Raw genomic sequence first — 18332 nt, forward strand, 5'->3', positions numbered from 1 at the left:
AATAAGTTTAGTCTTTTCACCTTGGGAGAGAAGAGTGACTTTTGTCAAAGGTGGGATCCAGAGATCAATCTCTGAAGTCACCACTTAGCTTTTTGTTTGGCACCTGGGACTCATGTAACCTTACAACCTTGATCCCACTTTCGAGAATTAAATGACTACTTTTGGAAAAGATAACAGCATTTCAGTCAGAGGTTAACAGAAGCTAATTAGAGATTAAGAAAATTTAAAAAACTGTTTCTTTAATTCCTACTTTATTCATAAATGGAGCTGTTGGGAGGATGCTGTTCTTTCGTGTCATGTGGGTGAGGCCTCAGGTGGCCCAGCTCAGGGTGGTGCTGCCTTGTGTAGGGCCAGGTGAGGGCCCGTCCACAGCGGGTAGTTAGGCTTCCTTTAGGATCCGGCCCTTAATACGGGAAGAGAAGGAGTAAGCTGGAGACCCCCTGCTGAAGTATGTGGGAGCCCACTGGCTTGAGGAAATTGATCCATATTCCGAAAGATCATGTTAGCTGTAACTAGAAAAGCCATAGGGATAAGTTCTCTAGAAAGGAGTGGGTAAAATAAGGCAGACAGACATACAGTCTGTTTTGGGAAAACGTATTTAAAAAAAAAAAAAATCCCCAGGTTATTGAGAGAGCAGAAACTTCTTCCAGTTCCTTACTCCTTGCTCCCAGGGCACCTTTGTGTGTGACAGACAAAGAAACTTTAGGTTGTGGTTCTAGAGATGGGAGGAGAGAGGAAACACCTGCCTGGTCCAACAATGGCTATTACTTGGACAGGAAGTCTTTTCCAAAGGACATTGCAGACCAGCTGTGGGAAATCTGTTTACAGCAGTGGAAATCAGCTCCATTAGAGGCTGAGTTCGGAATCATAATAAGCAACTCTGCATGGCTTTGAAATACAACAGATATATATAGAGATGTAGATTTTTTTTTTTTTTTTTTTTAAGTAATCTCTACACTCCGCATGGGGCACGCACACACAACCTGAGATCAAGAGTCAGATTACTGAACAAGCCAGCCGGGTGCCCTGTAACAGATTATTTTTGAAGTGCTTTATGATTTTTTCTTAAATTCTTTTAGTTATTTGAAAATATAGTCGTCATTTTGTCAAACTGTCGAACTTACCTAGCTACTATATCACCTGTGTAATATTGAAGACTCTCCTCCAAATAAGAAGAAATCATTGAGAGAAGAATCATCTTAACATTTCTGAACTACTTCTGTATTTATTGATGGTTGAGGATAAAATGATCTTGTAAAAAAAAAAGCTTCATCCACTTCTAGCTTGTATTCATTCGTTACAAATGGGCTTTTCTGAAGCTGTGGTTCAATTTTTAATGACAGTCTTATTTCTTTCAAGTGCATAAAGTAAAAAAAAAAATACTAAGTGGAAACAAAATAATTCCTAATTAACATATTTATAGTTTGGCAAAAAGTACTAAAAGTGCTTGGAAAGTTCAGTACATCTTGCACTCAGAATTTGGTTTCTGTTTATTGAAGTATTACTGTCTTCAGTCATCTTTATTACTTGCATTTGTCTTCATGAGGCTCTTGACTGGCCTCTGCATAACTGCCTTGCCATGGGGATAGTTCTTGCCAGAGTCACTCAGCTTTAGTAGGCTCATGTATTGGATTTATTTGCGATCCGTTTTCCTCTCTGAAAGCTGATTGTTGTTTTTCTCACTCTCTCTTAGGTGGTAGTTGACACAGCACAGATTGAAAATAAAGAAGCCTATGCCCCCCAAATCAGTTTAGAGGGCTCCAGAATTGTGGTTCAAGTCCCATCCACATGGTAACGTGACTCTTATATTAACACAAGCCTAATGATTGAAGTTTGCACGTCTTTGAAAACATTGCTTTGCTTTGGACAAACCCCGTGTTAGGTGACGCGTCAGGTCTTGCTACTTGCACAGGTACACGGGCAATGGTGGTGTGTTGACATCGTGTGTCATGGTTATCAGTCCATGATAAGGAAGCCAAAGTGTCTGAAAAATAGTCTGACAAGTAGTATAACTAAAATGTTATATACTCCTGGATCATAATGACCAATATTATCTTCTCTTTGTTACTGAGTCCATAGCTTTTGAACAGAGTACATCATTTTCCCTAAGTCACCAGTGTTTCTCTAAAACTAAGTACAGAACATAAAATTCCTTCTCCTCCTTTGTCTGTTCCAGTAACAACCCTGATGATCTTGAGCTCATGCCATTCCCAACCTGGGGGTGGACTGAGCCATTTTTGTTTCTAATTATTTAATTACATTTATGAACTGATGATAAAGTATTCTCCTTAGTTTATTAAAACTCCTACAAATCGGTAAGACAATGGACAGGTGCATGAATAGGTAATCAACAATAGATGAAGAAAATGTGTAACCTCACCTAATAGAGGCAGAGTAAAGAAACAGTATGATGTCATTTTGCACACTGGTGTTGAAAAATTGTTTTAGAATAATAAATACATTTTTAAAATTAAAAAATAAAAGTTTGAGCCAGACCATACAAAAACAGGCACAGAGGGGGCACCTGGGTGGCGCAGTCGGTTAAGCGTCCGACTTCAGCCAGGTCACGATCTCGTGGTCCATGAGTTCGAGCCCCGCGTCAGGCTCTGGGCTGATGGCTCAGAGCCTGGAGCCTGTTTCCGATTCTGTGTCTCCTTCTCTCTCTGCCCCTCCCTCGTTCATGCTCTGTCTCTCTCTGTCCCAAAAATAAATAAACATTGAAAAAAAAAAAATTAAATAATAAAAAAAAAAAAAAAAAAAAAAAAACAGGCACAGAAAGTGAATAAATCACACGGCCTTTCTGGAGGGCAGCTCAGTGTGTCAGAAGCCTTGAAAGAAGCGATCTGACGCCAGCGGCTCCACAGTCTGGCGGCTCATCCCGATGATGTGCAGAGAAATTCAGCTAAAGGATCAGCATCATAACTTTATTAATGGCAAAAATGAGCGTGTGTTGGCCAACTTTTGTTATTAAGATTATGATATGAATGAGTAACCATACAGAAAATTTCTGAGACATTTAGGTAGGAAGAGATGGCCATGGTCAGGCGTGATGGCACTCTTGGTGCCCAGGGGGACTAAAATGGGAGCCAGGTAATGCATTCGACTTGTATTTAAACCATTGCTCCCAGACATGAGAGGGCCCAGTGGTAGACTCTGCCCAGAGTTTTAGAACTTGCTGATAAATCAAGTCACAGTTGGCAGTTCACTTCATGTCCCAAAACCTCCCCCTTCCAATTTTTTATCTGATTATTGAGATGGCATACTGTTAACTTACATACACATCTTCATTCCTATCAAACAATAAACTGAAAGCTCACTTGTCTATAAGATTTTTGTGTTCCTGAATTTGTTTTCCAATTCACATCCTTCCCCACCCCAAGGTGTACAACTAGTACTAAAATGGCTAATTGCAGTTCACTGGTTCCAGAACTCTCCGTGTATGATTGATTTCCTTTGTAATTCATTGCACCTCCGGTAAAGGCCTTACAGACTGTAATTTCTTGGAGAGGCTCCCTCTGCTGGTTGCTTTTGGTAAAAATACAAAGTCTTTTAAAATGCACGTTTTTGTTTCTTTCAAAGTATAAAGTATGTGCTTGTTGAGAAGAATGCAAGCAGAAGTGATTGCTTTACTCCACCTTCAGAAAAATGAAATTATTAGCAAAGCCAATCAAGAATTTATTATATGCTTTGCTTTTAATAAAATGGAGTGTCCCACTGCCAGATAGGGTTTCTTTTATAATACCTTTTTTAGATGTATTGATCGTCCTATTTAAGGTGTCCATCCATTCTTTCTTTCAACAAGTACTTACTGAATACCTACTGTCTGGCTCTCGGAATTTAAGTACGAGCAACACAGACAGGGTCCCTGCCCCTAATAGTGTTGACCTGTTAATGAGAAGGAGTGTGAGGGGCAGCTAACAAGCCTACGAGTTCAGTTCAAGCCGCGGCATGTGTATGAGGGGAATTAGAGTAGAATGATGTCGTATGATGAAGAATAACTGGAATAGCTGGGAGAAGGGAGGCTCTTTTGGATGAGAAGGTCACTTGTGAGTGGTCCTTCTTTGAAGATGCGGTATTTGAGAGGAACCAGCTGTGCACAGAGCAGATGGGAGAGCGTTTCTTCCAGGTAGAAGGAACAGCAAATGCAAAAGCCTGGGGGGGGGTGACCTGCCCTGGCTGGAGATGTGCGAGGTGGTCTTGAAGAGGCACAGGGTCCCTGAGAGACTTGGATTTTTATCCAGAGTAGAATGGCTTTGAGCAAGTCTGTGTGATTTACCAAAAGAATGGCTTTCATCTCTTAAAGAGATATTAGTAATCAACTCTTGAGACTGATGGATACGATAAAAGTGCCAATTTGTTGATTTTCAGAAAGAGAAATTATTCTCACCAGCAAGTGTAGTACTTCTTTCTGCATGACCAGCAGCAGATGCTCTCCTAGTGGGCAAACATATGTGACCAGCCAAATCACAGCCAGGAGTGGCTTGGGAGCACAGAGCGAGTAGGTCCTAATAATCAGCAGTTCCAGGCTGAGAGAGTCAGGTACATGAACCCTGGCCAGGTCCACTGGCCAACATTCTCTCCCCAGAGCCAGGGTCTGGTTGGCACTGGCAGAGCTTGCCTTTTGCAGTATTTCTGAAGCTGGCCGGCTTGTAGCCTCACAGACGTATTTCTTCTCAAGCCCTAAGTCATGCTGGAGAGTGCCGCTGCCTCCTTAGGATGGCTTCGCAAGGGTTGATTTCACCATTTAACTCCCAGAGTGCTTAGGAGAAGACAGACCACATCTTCCCAGTTCTGCCTCTCAGAAGAGGCCTCTTTTGAGGAGGTACCCTGAATGGGCAGTGAGGGCCTGAATGGTGGGAAGCAGCTCTCAGGGGAGAGCAGTCTGGGCAGAGGCAGCAAAAGCAAAGGTTCTGAGACGTGGGCAGATCCAACATATGCAGGGAGCGAGCAAAGGCCTTGTGGCTGGGACAAGGTGAGTGGAGGTGACAGTGAAGAGAGATGTGGCCAGAGAGGCAGGAGAGACCAGGTCACAAAAACCCCTGAGGTGCCATTTAGATTTGATGTCAATCACGATGGAATGCCACCGGAGGGTTTTAAATAGGGAAGTCATGTGTTCTGATTTGTGCTATAGGAGGCTCACTCTGGCTACGTGGGAGAGTGGGCCTGGGAGGGACAGGAGTAGATAGAGGAGAGGAGGCCAGCTGGGTGGTTGGTCCTGAGACACAGCTGCTGGAGGTTTCTTGGAGTAGAGCGGTAATAAGAGGGGTGGTGAGAAGGGCTTGGATTCAGAATGTGTCTTGGAAGAAGAGCTGTCGGGAATTGCTGGTGGGTTGGCATGGGCTGTGAGGGAGCCAGAGATGATGTGTAGGTTTGGGGTAGGTCCCTGTGTTGTTTACTTATGGAGGAAGTCTGTAGGAATCAGAGTGGTTTCTGGTGGAGAGGAAAAGAATCCGTTGTGCTGGCCAGACTGCCTGTTAGATGTACCTGAGAGATGTCAAGGGTGCAGTTAGATACTGGAGAGTGGGGTTTGAGAGAAGGAGGTCGGCTGACGAAGGAGATTTGAGTCCTCAGTGTAGGGTGGTCTGTACAGCCGCAGGACTGGATGCAGCAGTCTAGGGAGAAAGGACAAAACTTGGGACTCGCCACCATGCGGAGGTGGGGGAAGTGGAGCAGGAAGAGTTGGCAGAGGAGACCAGGAGGGAGCTGCCAGCCAGGTGAGAAGAAAGTTGAGCAAGTTTGGGGGTCATCGGGCTACAGAAGACAGTGCTCCGGGAGGAAAGAAACATTGCAAAACGTTGCTGAGATTGAGTAAGGCGGAGACAGGCAATTGACCTTTGACATTAGCAAGAACGAAGTCATTTGATAAAAGCTATTCTGGTGTAGTTATGGGGATGAAAGCCCATTGGTGGTGGGGGGAAGGGAGAATAGGAGGTAAGGGGTGCCTGAGTGGCTCAGTCGGCTAAATTCTTGATTTCGGCTCAGGTCATGGTCTCACAGTTTGCAGGATCAAGCCCCGCATCGGGCTCTGTGCTGACATTGTGGAACCTGCCTGGGATTCTCTCTCTTTCTGCCTCTCTCTCTCTCTCTCTCTCTCTCAAAATAAATAAACTTTAAAAAAGAAAGAATATGAGGTAAGGAAGAGGAGAAGACAGTGTGTTTGGCTAAGAAGGGGAGCAGAGAAATTCACAGTGTCTGGCGGGGAATGTGGGGTGAAGAGAAAGAAACTGGTCAGTGAGGCTGGTTTGTTGGCCAAAGGGAATGTCATGGGGACAAAGGGGGCGATTAGGTGAGCAGGGTCCTCGGGAAAGCAGGAGGGTCCAGAGCATGCAGTGCTCGCTCGGCTGGAGGGACAGTCTGTGGCAGAGCAAGGCTTGTGTTCCGCCGTGACTGGAGGGGCAGGCGGCACGGGCAGGTGAGCTGGTGCGTGGTGGTGAGGAGAGGAAGCAGACCTCATCTCGTGTGTCTTCTCAGTTACTTGAGAGCCATGATGGGGAAGAAGGGATGATGGCGGCAGGAATGGCAGGGTCTGAGGAGAGAGGACGCGGGCTGAGGTGGTCATCTTGGAAAACGTTCATTTATGGGAAGGCTGTTTGTTGCTTACCTGAAATTTGCAGCGAGTCTGGGTGGCAGACGGTGAGGGTTTTACCTCCACAGACCTGCAGTTTCCCGGGTGCAGGTGTGAAGCACTAACAAGAAAGTGGGAGCAGGGATGTTCTGGAAAGGAGCAGATACTGTGTTGGCTCACAGAATCTGCACAGGGTGGGGCAGAAAGTCAGGACCGGGGCCGGTGTGGGCAGCGAGAGGGCGTTAGGGCCCCCAGAAGGTATCCCCTCCAGCCAGCCCTTCTCTTGCTCCTGAACAGACTCCAGGGAGATCCTAGAGCTCCCCCTCCTCTTGCAGGGCAGCGGGTTCCAGCGTCCGCCTTGTCATTCTCGAAGTGCTCTTCAGTTGCTCAATTTTTATTTGGTGCCCAAAGCATGTAAAAATGGCAGCCTTTTGTAGAAGGCCTGCTTGAAACACTTTTTCAGGGAAGTGTAGCCCAGACTGACACAGCCCGGTTCATGCCTAGGTGCCTGAAAGAGGACCCTGCGACCATGTCCCTGCTGCAGAGAAGCCTGGATCCGGAGAAGACCCTGGGGCTGGTGGACGTACTCTACACGGCTGTGCTGGACCTCAACCGCTGGAGGGCAGGGAGGTCGGTGTCCCCGCCGGTCACCTCAAGTGCTTTATATTCAGGCCCGCACTTAGGGACAGCATGACCACATACAGCTTCGTGTGTGCTCACGTCGCTGATAGCGTGTGAGTCAGTAAGGCGAGAAAGCGAATTTTTTGGTAACCTAACTTTGGAATGATTTCAGGTTTTACAGAAGAGTTGCAGTGATACCAAGAATTGCTCTCTGCCCTTTACCCAGACTCCTCCAGTTACTTCACATGTCTGCCTTCATTTGTTTTATCACTCGAGAGTAAGCCCATCAAGAGGATTTTAACCCAACTCCTTTACACCTTATGAGCAGAGAAATGTTTAGAAAACTTACTTATGTCCTATATCAACTTTATATCTGAAAGCAGCTGACAGTCACAAGATTGTCTCTGGAAATTATGGACATTAGAATGGTAGGGATCTTAAACATCTAGCCATGCACCCCCTTTCTTAACTCACGAGCGATGAGGCCCAGGAGACTGAGGTGGCTTGTCCGGGGTCCCACGAGCCGTCGCCTGCCTCCACTCCATACCCTTTCTGACTCTAGGGCTTTCAGTACTAGAAAAAGTGCCCAGAAAACCTTGGAAGTAACAACCATCTGTTCTTAGCACTGTCTGTAAATCACTTCCAAGGACAGCAGTGCTGCACAGTGTCACTGAGTCCCGCTCACCCACCCTGTCTGCTGTGGGGCTTTGTCCATGTCCCTCTGCTGGCCCAGCCCCCGTCCTCGTCCTCCAGGCACAAAGCTGGCCTCTGCCACTTGCATGCCCGCTCTACCCTTGCTTCACTCTGTACTGTGGTTAGAGGGCTTCGCTCAAACTCCTCCAGCCAGAATCTAAATGTACTTTTCACAGCCTCATGTTAGACGCTGTAGATTTTTTTTATCATAAATATGGATAGTAAGTACTTAAGTTACATACACTTAAAAGCCTTGGGTATTCATTTATTTATCTATAAAATAAGGGAACCTGATACCAACTAGAGAGATTGTTTTTGTCCTTAAATGCGTAGAGATCATTTCATTGTCCAATCTGTATATTTGTCTTTTTTTTTTTTTTTTTAATACATCTCTGTTTAAATAGGGAGCAAGCTTTACCCTGCATACAGATCCAGCTTCAGAGGGAGATCTGTGATTTTGGGAATCAGGCTGACCTGCCTTCTGGGAATGGAAACAAATCTTCAGGTGGTCTGCAGAAGACGTTCTCCAAACTGACATCCCGGTTCACCAAGAAAGCTTCGTGTACCAGCTCCAGCAGCAGCACAAATTATTCCATCCCAAATACCCCTTCCAAAAACATCTTCATAGCTGGGTGTTCAGAAGAGAAGGCCAAAATGCCCAGCAATATTGATTCAAGGTTACAAAGCATTTTGAACATTGGTAATTTCCCCAGGACTACCGACCCCTCACAGTCCACTCAGAATCCCGGTAATCAAATGGCCAATGGTTTTCTCATGGAGAGGCGTGACAACTTCCTGCAAGGGGACGATGGCAAGGATGAGAAGGGTATGAACTTACCAACCGATCAGGAAATGCAGGAGGTGATAGATTTTCTCTCGGGCTTTAACATGGGCCAGTCACATCAGGGCTCCCCATTGGTGACAAGGCGTAATTCTGCTGCCACAGCCATGGTGACTGAACAGAAGGCAGGAGCCATGCAGCCACAGCAGCCACCACTGCCGGTGCCCCCTCCACCACGGCCGCCCCAGGCTGGGGCCCACACTCCTCTGACACCCCAGCCAGGCCTGGCAGCTCAGCAGCAGTCCCCAAAGCAACAACAGCCCCAGCTCCAATACTACCAACACCTGCTCCAACCCATTGGACCTCAGCAACCCCCACCCCAGCCTCGGGCCCCTGGGAAATGGGTACATGGCTCATCCCAGCAGCCAGCACAGCCTGTTGGAGCAGGTCTGTCTCCTCTTGGCCAGTGGCCTGGCATATCTGATCTCAGTTCTGACTTGTACAGTTTGGGTCTGGTGAGCAGCTATATGGATAATGTGATGTCAGAGGTTTTGGGGCAGAAGCCACAGGGACCTAGAAATAACACCTGGCCAAACCGTGACCAAAGTGATGGAGTCTTTGGAATGTTGGGGGAGATTCTGCCTTTTGATCCTGCAGGTATGTGACCCACCCCTGCCCCTTGGGGTTTTCAGATAAATATAATCACTGAGGACTTCATAGCGCCTGACACAGCCTTACTTGTGGGGGGAAGTGACCTAATTTCCTTTTAAAGACCCTTTCTCACTGTCGGTTGGTAATCATGGGGCACCTCCAGCAAAGATAGGCAACAGTGGTGAGAATGAGGTTTCTCTCACTATATGGAGGATGGGATTGAGGCTAAGAGAAGTTACTTGAGTAGCTCCAAGTCCCATAATTCAAGCAGGCTCCAGTCTGGGTCCTCCCATTCGTGAGAGCCAAGGTGGCTGGTCCTTTGTGAGTACACAACCTGTTCTGTGACTCTTCTTTGCCTAGACTCTTGGGCCTATGGGAGGTAGTGGAGTACCTTCCTGCCTCATAGAATAAGGCTTCTGGCCTGAACACTGAAAATACCACCAGAGTTATCTTGGGAAATTAGAAACATGACTTCACAACAAACAAAAACAGACTAGGAGGAGGAACTAATTAAGGCCAAAAGCCATAATTAATTAAGTTTAAAAGAAAAGTAGTGTCGAAATTGTAAAATAAAATCTAAAAGAAGAAATCTCTTGAAGCAAATAGACAAACCAATTTATCATAAGCTTTAGTAAGAGCAAAGAGAGACAAGATTAAGAAAGAGAAAGGAGCTGTCATTCCAGAAATAGGAGAGGTTGAAAGAAGTGTAAGACATTACTACATATGACTCAATGACAACATATTTGAAAACTGAGTGGAAAATGACTTCTTTCCTAATAAAATACGCATTTACCAAAATCGTACCCAGAAGTGGAAGACCTGCCTAGATCTCCATCAGTGGAAGAGATTGGAACGGTAATTATGAAGCCAACGTGATTCACCATAAAAACTTTATAAAGATTGTTAAAAAAGCAAACTGCAGTCATCTCTTCATGAATGTGGGTAGGGGCAAGACAACCTAGCAGTGTGTCGGAAGTGTCTGATACAGTGTCTGTTACTAAACCCAGTTTACTGCAGGGGTGGAAAGTGGTTCAGTGTTAGGGACTCTGCTACCGTGGAGTAATCCATCGCGTCAGCCAGTTAAATGAGATGCTGTAAAGACTCTAGAAAAAGACACCCGTAATTCCTTAAAACAAACAAACAAACAAAAAGAAAAGCACAGAAAAACAAAACTCAAGAGATGAATAGAAAGAAATTTCTTGAATATATATATATAAAGACTTCCAAAAGCCAGTAGCAAGTAGTACTCTATATAGTGAAACAAAATCATTCCAGTTAGAATCATGACCCAGACAGGGTGACAGCTATTACCACCAACAGCATATAACTTTGTCTTAGACTTTCTAGCAAACACGGCAAAAGAAAAAGATACACTAAAAGGCACATCTCTGGGGGCATCTGGGTGGCTCAGTCGGTTAAGCTTCCGACCTTGGCTCAGGTCACGATCTCAAGTTCATGAGTTCAGGCCCCATGTCAGGCTGTCTCTTGTCGGCACAGATCCTTTTTCCCCTCCCCCTCTCTGCCCCTCCCTCCCTCACGCTCTTTCTCTCAAAAACAAATAAACAAATTTTAAAAAAGAAAACCATCTTTTTGCTGGCAGTAGAATTAGAAAAAAAGAAAGCTCAATAAAAAAACTTCTAAAATTAGTAAGCAAGTCGGTAAGGCAGGTGGATGGAAGATAAATACAGAGAAATCCATTAATGTCTTCTCGAATTTAGCAAAAGGTATACAGAATAGAAAATATGTCTCATTCACAAGGAGAATACTGTGAAGTATTATAAATAACTACAGCAAATATTTATAGAAATAACCGGTGGAAGAGGAGATCCACTGCTAAAACAACCTGGCATTAACTATTAATGGAAAGAAATGTTTTCTTATGTCTTCTAAAAATTCCTCATACCGTTGCTCGTGCTTGCTTGTTCCTGCTGTCCTTGGGTGGTAGATGTGGGCAGCCCTGCCCACGGGGCACAGGGAGAGCAGGCCTACCTGGTTGCCCCTGACTGGGGTGGGTGCAGCATGGTTTCTCAGCTGCTGTTAAACGGTACGTCTTTTGATAGTCATGTAATTAAATCCAGAGTATAAATGGTGTTTGGCAGAATTTTGCCAGATCTTTGATCTTTGTTGAGGCCTGGGCAGCCTTTATGTCTTTAGCCTAAGGACTTGACTGGCTTTTGCTTCTGGCTCCTCCTTTCTGACCTGCAGGTCCTTATGTACCTTCCTGCAGACCCCACCTGAGAGCATAAGGTCTCTATAGCCCTTTCTCCAAATTAAGGAAGGGCACTCCTCTGGATAGATGAGTTTCAGAAGGCACCCTTTAGGGTAGGGCCTGGGAGAGCAGAGTGCCCCCCCACACCCCGCCCTGCACAGACACTCTGGCCCCTGGTGGCATGGTTTGACTCACTGAGAAGGGGGCCTTGGTTTCGGCCCAGCACTACCACCCCAGTGTGGGCATCTTTGTGCATTGCACACAGGGCAGTCTCACGCAGCTGTCCTGTGGCAGTGCCCTGAGGACAGGCCAGTAATGCAATCGTGCCCTGGTACCTTCACCAGCTTAAAGCTGACAAGTATACACTGCTGAGGCCTATTCAGTTTGTGATCCGTAGATACTTTCCTGCCATATCTTCTTGTCTGACGCTTTCTGTCATGCCTTTTATGCTGTTTTCTCTCCTGCCCATCCTTACTCGGCTCTGTCCGGTATGTTTCCAGTCACCTCTTAATGCATTCTGAAGTTTTAACTCCTCCATTACCACTCTTGTTATCTTCAGACTGAATGAGTAGGTCTGCCGTCCAGTATCCAGGAAAATCCTGGATTCGAGTTGGGCCGCGTGGGAATGACATATCTCTGACTGACCATGATGCTCTGATAACTATCAGGTTATCAGTTGGCCGAAGACATCATCTGATGTTCTAAGCTCTTAAGTATGTAGCACCAGACATTGGGAATTTTTAAAGTAACTGGTGTTTAACATTTAATCATGGATCCTTTTGTGTTCTCGGTCTTTTGTTCAGAGTCAGCCTGCCTCTGTCCTAGGTATAACCCTTCTTTGACAGTCCCTATGCACACACCACACCCCAGCTTCAGACCTGTGGCTGAGAGCCCATCTCACCATGGCGGGCTGCCGGGCAGTCCTGCTGCTCTGGGCCACAAGCCCGGCAGCGCCTTGGCACTTTTCATTGTGTGTGTGACCAGCACATCCTCAGGAGGCAGGGAAGGAAACAAGAGGCCAGTGTGACCCCAAAACCTATTTGTCCCTTTGTCTTGACACAGTGGGTTCAGACCCCGAGTTTGCACGCTATGTGGCAGGAGTGAGCCAGGCAATGCAGCAGAAAAGGCAAGTTCAACACGGTCGCCGCCCAGGCAACCCCCGGGGCCACTGGCCACCCATGGATGATGCCCATCGGACCTGGCCTTTCCCAGAGTTCTTCACAGAAGGGTGAGTGCTGCGTGTGTCAGGGAGGCGGAGTTTGGGACTGGGGTAAGCCCCGTGGGACCCTTGTGCACTCTTACCAGGCAGTTCATTTCCAAGGCCCCAGATGAGAGAGTGACATCTTGTCAACCCTTCAGGAGGTCAGAGTTCTGTGACAGACTCTTACAATGCCAAGTGGCATGATGTGTCTCTGTAAACACCATCATCAGTATAAATTGATAATTTTCAACACGTGCTCTTCTGCCCTAAACGAGGAACTTATTTAATGGTGTTTATGAGGTAACTGCATGTTTACCACGATCTTGATGTTGAAATGGGCATGGCCGTGGAACCCATGTGATTTACGGAATGTGGCTCTTGTAGCCTCCAAAAAGCAAAGGTGTATGATCCAGAGGCCAGTGTAGTGAGACAACGGGATTTTCATCCTAAAGACAACCGGACGTTGACTTTTCACGTCTCTTATTGCCACCTGGTTCATAAGTCTAGACGGCCAAAGACCATTTCAACTTGTTGCTCTCAAATGAATTTCCTATGCAGAGCACAGTCTTCTGAGAAGAATACAGGGCAACGATGAGCACATGTTACTTTTGAAATAAGGGACAGGAAGAACTGCTCGGGTTTTTAGGAGGGGAGGTGAGAGACCACTGTCTGGTTGTTGGATGAATGCAGGATAAAGACTGTTCCTTCAGGGCTGGGGCAGGCGGGCGGCCGGCCTGGGGGCTGTCCAGCTGGTGTCCAGGCCGGCCGCAGGAGCCCGGGGACCACCTTCTGTCTTTGGCTTTCAGGGACGGCCTACACAGCGGCTGGTCGGGTGCTCAGGCAGACTCTGCCAGCTCAAGTGATGAGACGTCCTCCGCCAACGGAGACAGCTTGTTCTCCATGTTTTCAGGGCCCGACCTCGTTGCTGCTGTCAAGCAGAGAAGGTATGAAGAGATTTTCAAGTGCAAAGGACAGAGGGGCACAAGAATGCGATCCACAGCTTATTCCTCTGGAAAGCTCGGGAACCGCATTGTCCCCAGTCAGCCTGGTGTGGGAAAGGCAGAGGGCCTCGGCCACCACTGTCTTGCTGAGTCCTCTCTGGCTACCATGCAGGCTTGTAGCCCAGGTGACTTGACATTGGGTTGGGTTTTGCTGGCAGAACAGTCTAATGCAAGCGGTAGCCAAAAATACCAGTGTGAGGCAGGGGAGGGTTCTGGAGACAGGGTCTGGTCTGCTGACACTGGACTGTGTCGTGTGAGAGGCAGCCCTTTCTATGGGAGGAGCAGGACCGGGTCAACCAGGTTCTAGTCAGGCTTTGCAACTCCAGACAAGGGCCTGGCCCTCTCTGACCCTGTTTCTTCGGTGAAAAAAATAGTAATGGAGTATATTCAGGTCTGAGAAGTTTTAAAAGTAGGGATACGTGGCTGGCTCAGTCAGTGGAACATGCAACTCTTGATCTCAGGGTCATTAGTTCAAGCCCCACATGGGGCATGGTGCTTACTCAAAAAAAAAAAAAAAAAGAGAGAGAGAGAGAGAAGAAAAGAGGGGCATCTGGGTGGCCCAGTCAGTTGAGCATCCGACTTTTGGTTTCAGCTCAGGTCATGATGTCACAGTTCATGAGTTGGGAGCCCGAAGTCAGGCACTGCCAGGGTAGAGCCTGCTTGGGATTCTCTCTCTCTTCCTCTTTCTCTGCCCATTCCCTGCTCACTCTCTTTCTCTCAAAATAAGTAAATAAGCTTTAAAACAAACAAACATGTCAGGATGGATTGGGTGCTATGAAGAAAAATATAAGGGTCAAGGAGGCTTCTGACGAGCAGAAAACTGAACAAAATGAGGGTGAGAAATTGGCAGTGGGGTATGTGTCAGAGAGAAGAATCAGGGATGCTCTGCAAGTTTTTGTTTGGCCAGAGCATCTGGATGAAGGGGATGCTGCGAACTGAGGCAGGAGGAGGCAGGAGGAGTGGAACTGACCAGGGGTAGCATGTAAGATGTCTGTTTTAGACAAGGGACACTGGAGAGGGCAGTGAGACATCGATGTGCAGCACTGCCTCTGCAGACACTGCCGTCCATCTGCAGGAGCAGACTGATTTACTGGGCCCCGAGCCTGCTCCGCCCTGCCTATGTCGTTCAGCGTCAGAACAGAAATTTTTCATGTTTGTGATTCACACCAACAGTCTTTTAAGTCCCACTTCCCCAGGGCACGGGAAGCATTCAGTATCTGTTGAATAAATTCACAAAAGCCAGAGCCAGGGGAATGGCCAGTGCCCGTCTTCACGCCTGCCACTCCCACCTCCCCAAGCCTGTGGCGGCTTCCGGGAGTGCTCCGTTCACTGGCGACCCACCGAGGCCTCCCCACCTAGAACCAGTGCCCAGAGCCACCAGAGCCAGGTGGCCAGTGTGTCCCCGGGAGGCAAGCTGGGTGGGACAGCAGGGGCCCACCGTGCTGAGCTCCGGGTTCTTTCAGGAAACACAGCAGTGGAGAACAGGAGACCAGCACGCTGCCCTCACCACCTCTTCTTAGCACCGTGGAGGACGTGAACCAGGTATGGTGGGCCCTGTTCTGGCCAAGGAGGGCTGGCTCTCTGGGGTGCAGACCATGAGCAAAGTTGCAAAGCTTCAGTTTTAAGAGGGCTTCAAAGCAATGACAGGTTCTTAACTACCTCAGCTGACTCAGAGCCAGATTTACAGGAAGCTCTGGGGCTGTGCCATCCACGGTGACAGGCAACAGCCACACGTGGCTATTTCAATTGCAACATTCCTTAGTTCCTTAGTGACACTAGCCATATGTGGTAGTGGCTACTGTGTTGAACGGCGCAGACACAGAACATTTCTGTCCTTGCAGGTTCGATTGGACGAGGCTGTCCCGGGGCCGTGGGGAGGTGTGGGGCTCGCACGTGGCTCCTAGGTGTGTGTCAGGACCAGAGACCTAGGGAGGTGGGAAAAGACAATGAACTGCCAGAAATGCCCCTAAGAACCCTCTTCTGTCTCTCAGGATAACAAAACCAAAACGTGGCCACCCAAAGCACCCTGGCAACACCCTTCCCCGGTGCCCAGCACGCTGCCGAGCCCGAGCACACCTCTGTACGCAGTCGCCAGCCCCGGCAGCCAGTGGAACGACACCATGCAGATGCTGCAGTCCCCGGTGTGGGCCGCGACCAGCGATCGCAGCGCCACCTCCTTCACCTACGTGCAGACCCCACCGCAGCCTCCGCCCCCACCAGCCCACAAGGCAGCGCCCAAGGGCTTCAAGGCCTTCCCCGGGAAGGCTGAGCGCCGGCCGGCCTACTTGCCCCAGTACTGACCCAGGGCCGGCCTGCCCGCCCAGAGCTGTTGGGGCCAGCATCCCCACCCTGACTAGCTGGCACCAGCCCCCCCAGAGGACCAGTGCACCCCTGTCCCAGGCAGGGCTCCTTGGGGATGGGGGTAGTTGGCAGCTCCAAGCCTTCAAGGCCTGGCTTCTCAAACTTTGGAGGCATCGGACCCCTGGAGGGCCAGCTGGAGACAGGTTTCTGACCCTCAGGGAGATGCTGGGGGATCTTCGAGCTTAATAAGCTCCTCCGGTGATTCTGATGCAGGTGGGCCAGAGGCCACACTTTGAGAAACACAGCTCTCTAGTTTGTAGTCCCACTGTGTGTGTTGGGAAGGCATCAGGCCTAAAGGCTGAGAGCAAAACTGACCATTCTTCTGAAACCCTCCCCTCCCCCTTCTTAACGCATTGAGTGATGACCACACCAGTCACTGTATTTTGTAGCTATTTTTCATATAGGTTTTTAGTTAAAACATCTCCTGCCCCAAATGCATTGAAGATTTTAAGATAACAAATATAGAGGCCGGAGGTTTGTTCAACACTATCTTTATTTAAGCTTAAACAAAATGGGCAAAGTATAGAATATTTGTGATCGGAAGCAATCACCTGGGTTTTCTGTGGGTGGGCAGCCCCTCGCCACCCCAGCAGCACCCAAGGGGTGCAGTCTTTACCGGATTTACAAAAGCAGGATCGTAAAACTGATGTCAGAGGCATATTCCTGATGGTGCATGGAGATGAGCCAGCTGGCTGCTGTCCGTGTGCAGAGTCAGGCTGCACCTGCTGCCCTCAGATCCACACATGGCCAGAGGCTTTGACACGGTCTCGGAACGTGGGGGTGTGGTCAAGAGGCTGCACAGACGCACCTGCACTTGAAATTGCAGTAACATTTGTGAGCTGGCTCAAGACAAACCAATTACGATGTAGACAGGAATTAATTTAAAGTCTTTTCTTTAGAAAAACACAAACAAAAAACCACCTCATTTTCAGTTAACATGTGCCATTAAATAGATGACATCCTGTGGATTTAAGGATATTTTCCAGCCAGAATGGATCCAGAAGAATTGAATGGTGCTTAAATTGAGAAATAATAATAAATATATCTATATAGAATAGACATATCCCACTGTATATTAATTGAGGTTACAGAAGTTCTTTATATAAAACTTATTTAAATTTTTCATATTTCATCTTTGAAAAAGTCTAATTGAGAAAAATCCATAATATTTTCTGGTATGAAAGTTTGACAGTATTAATATTTTTTTTATATTTTCTTAAATCATTAAACCATTTTAATATATATGTTAACTACTAATAAATGGTTTATTCTTTCTAACTCCACATAAGCTTTTCCAGCGAAGATTGTAATAACACATTTATGTTCTCATTTTTCTACGGATATAAGTAAATTTATATTTAAAAATACCAAAAAGAAAAAAGATATACGTATATGTATGTATACACACCAATTCTAGAGGACCCTTAGGGTGTCTGAGCCCAGCCATCTGAGTTCTTAGCACTGTGTTGCCAGGCTGCTCCCAGGGCTCGGGTGTCGTCTTTTGTGCTGTGGGGGTTGCCATTGCTGCCTGTACTTCTGATCCTTTCACCGCGGGTTCCGAACATTCACCTCACCACGTTTACAGAGAACTATTTTGTACATAGACTTTTCCAGGCACGTGCTTTGCGCCCACCCCGCGTGGCCCTTGTCTGTGTTAGCCGTCGGTGTGTGCACTAATCTCTGTTGAAGTTGTTTGTGGCTGTTTCCCTCGTAAGATAGTTTTCTGTTCCCTTCAGTAACGTGTCCCCAGTCCCTTGTATTTCAAGTTCTATTATACTGAAGTACTCTTGTTTTAATAGTGCCTCCCCAAGGACCTCACCCTGGACAGAGGTCAGCCCTTGACGCCCCAGTGCAGGTGACGTCGACACCGCTAATTGTCACTTTCCAGTCTGTTTTGCTCGACTAAGCAGGACATTTCGTAATTGCATCTCCGTGGGCTGTGAGACTGTGTGAAACTGTTTGTGTGGTCTCCTTGCAGGTGCTGTGTTCTCAGCACCACCTTGCTCTGAACACTGGTTATTCCAGGTGCTGCGCTCGGCAGAGGGGTCTCGCCAAAGCGCATGTGTGTGCGTGTGTGAGTGTGTGTGTCCTTTGCATGGCCGGGCGTGGCCGCCTTGCTCGGGCATCAGCAGGACATCGTGTGAATAGTTACAGCGCTTCCAAACTGGAACTCTACATTTTGTATCTTACTTTTAAAGCTCCTATAAGTAAAGTAACTATTGGCTTTATTAAAAATATACATTTAATAA

The 18332-nt window shown here is 47.3% G+C and overlaps 1 protein-coding gene across 3 annotated transcripts in view; it reads left to right on the forward strand.

The window, feature by feature from the left end:
• GARRE1 (granule associated Rac and RHOG effector 1) overlaps nucleotides 1–18332 on the forward strand; it is an 83491-nt gene extending 65159 nt beyond the window's left edge. For all 3 annotated transcript variants that reach the window (XM_030297643.1, XM_030297645.1, XM_030297644.1), the window contains exons 8-14: nucleotides 1694–1791; nucleotides 7070–7195; nucleotides 8284–9317; nucleotides 12583–12748; nucleotides 13528–13665; nucleotides 15186–15264; nucleotides 15714–18332. In XM_030297643.1, coding sequence (XP_030153503.1) covers nucleotides 1694–1791; nucleotides 7070–7195; nucleotides 8284–9317; nucleotides 12583–12748; nucleotides 13528–13665; nucleotides 15186–15264; nucleotides 15714–16022 — 1950 coding nt within the window. In that variant the 3' untranslated portion in view covers nucleotides 16023–18332. The remainder of the gene's footprint in view (nucleotides 1–1693; nucleotides 1792–7069; nucleotides 7196–8283; nucleotides 9318–12582; nucleotides 12749–13527; nucleotides 13666–15185; nucleotides 15265–15713) is intronic.

This window comes from Lynx canadensis, chromosome E2 (assembly GCF_007474595.2).
Source record: "Lynx canadensis isolate LIC74 chromosome E2, mLynCan4.pri.v2, whole genome shotgun sequence".
Classification (NCBI taxonomy): Eukaryota; Metazoa; Chordata; class Mammalia; order Carnivora; family Felidae; genus Lynx; species Lynx canadensis.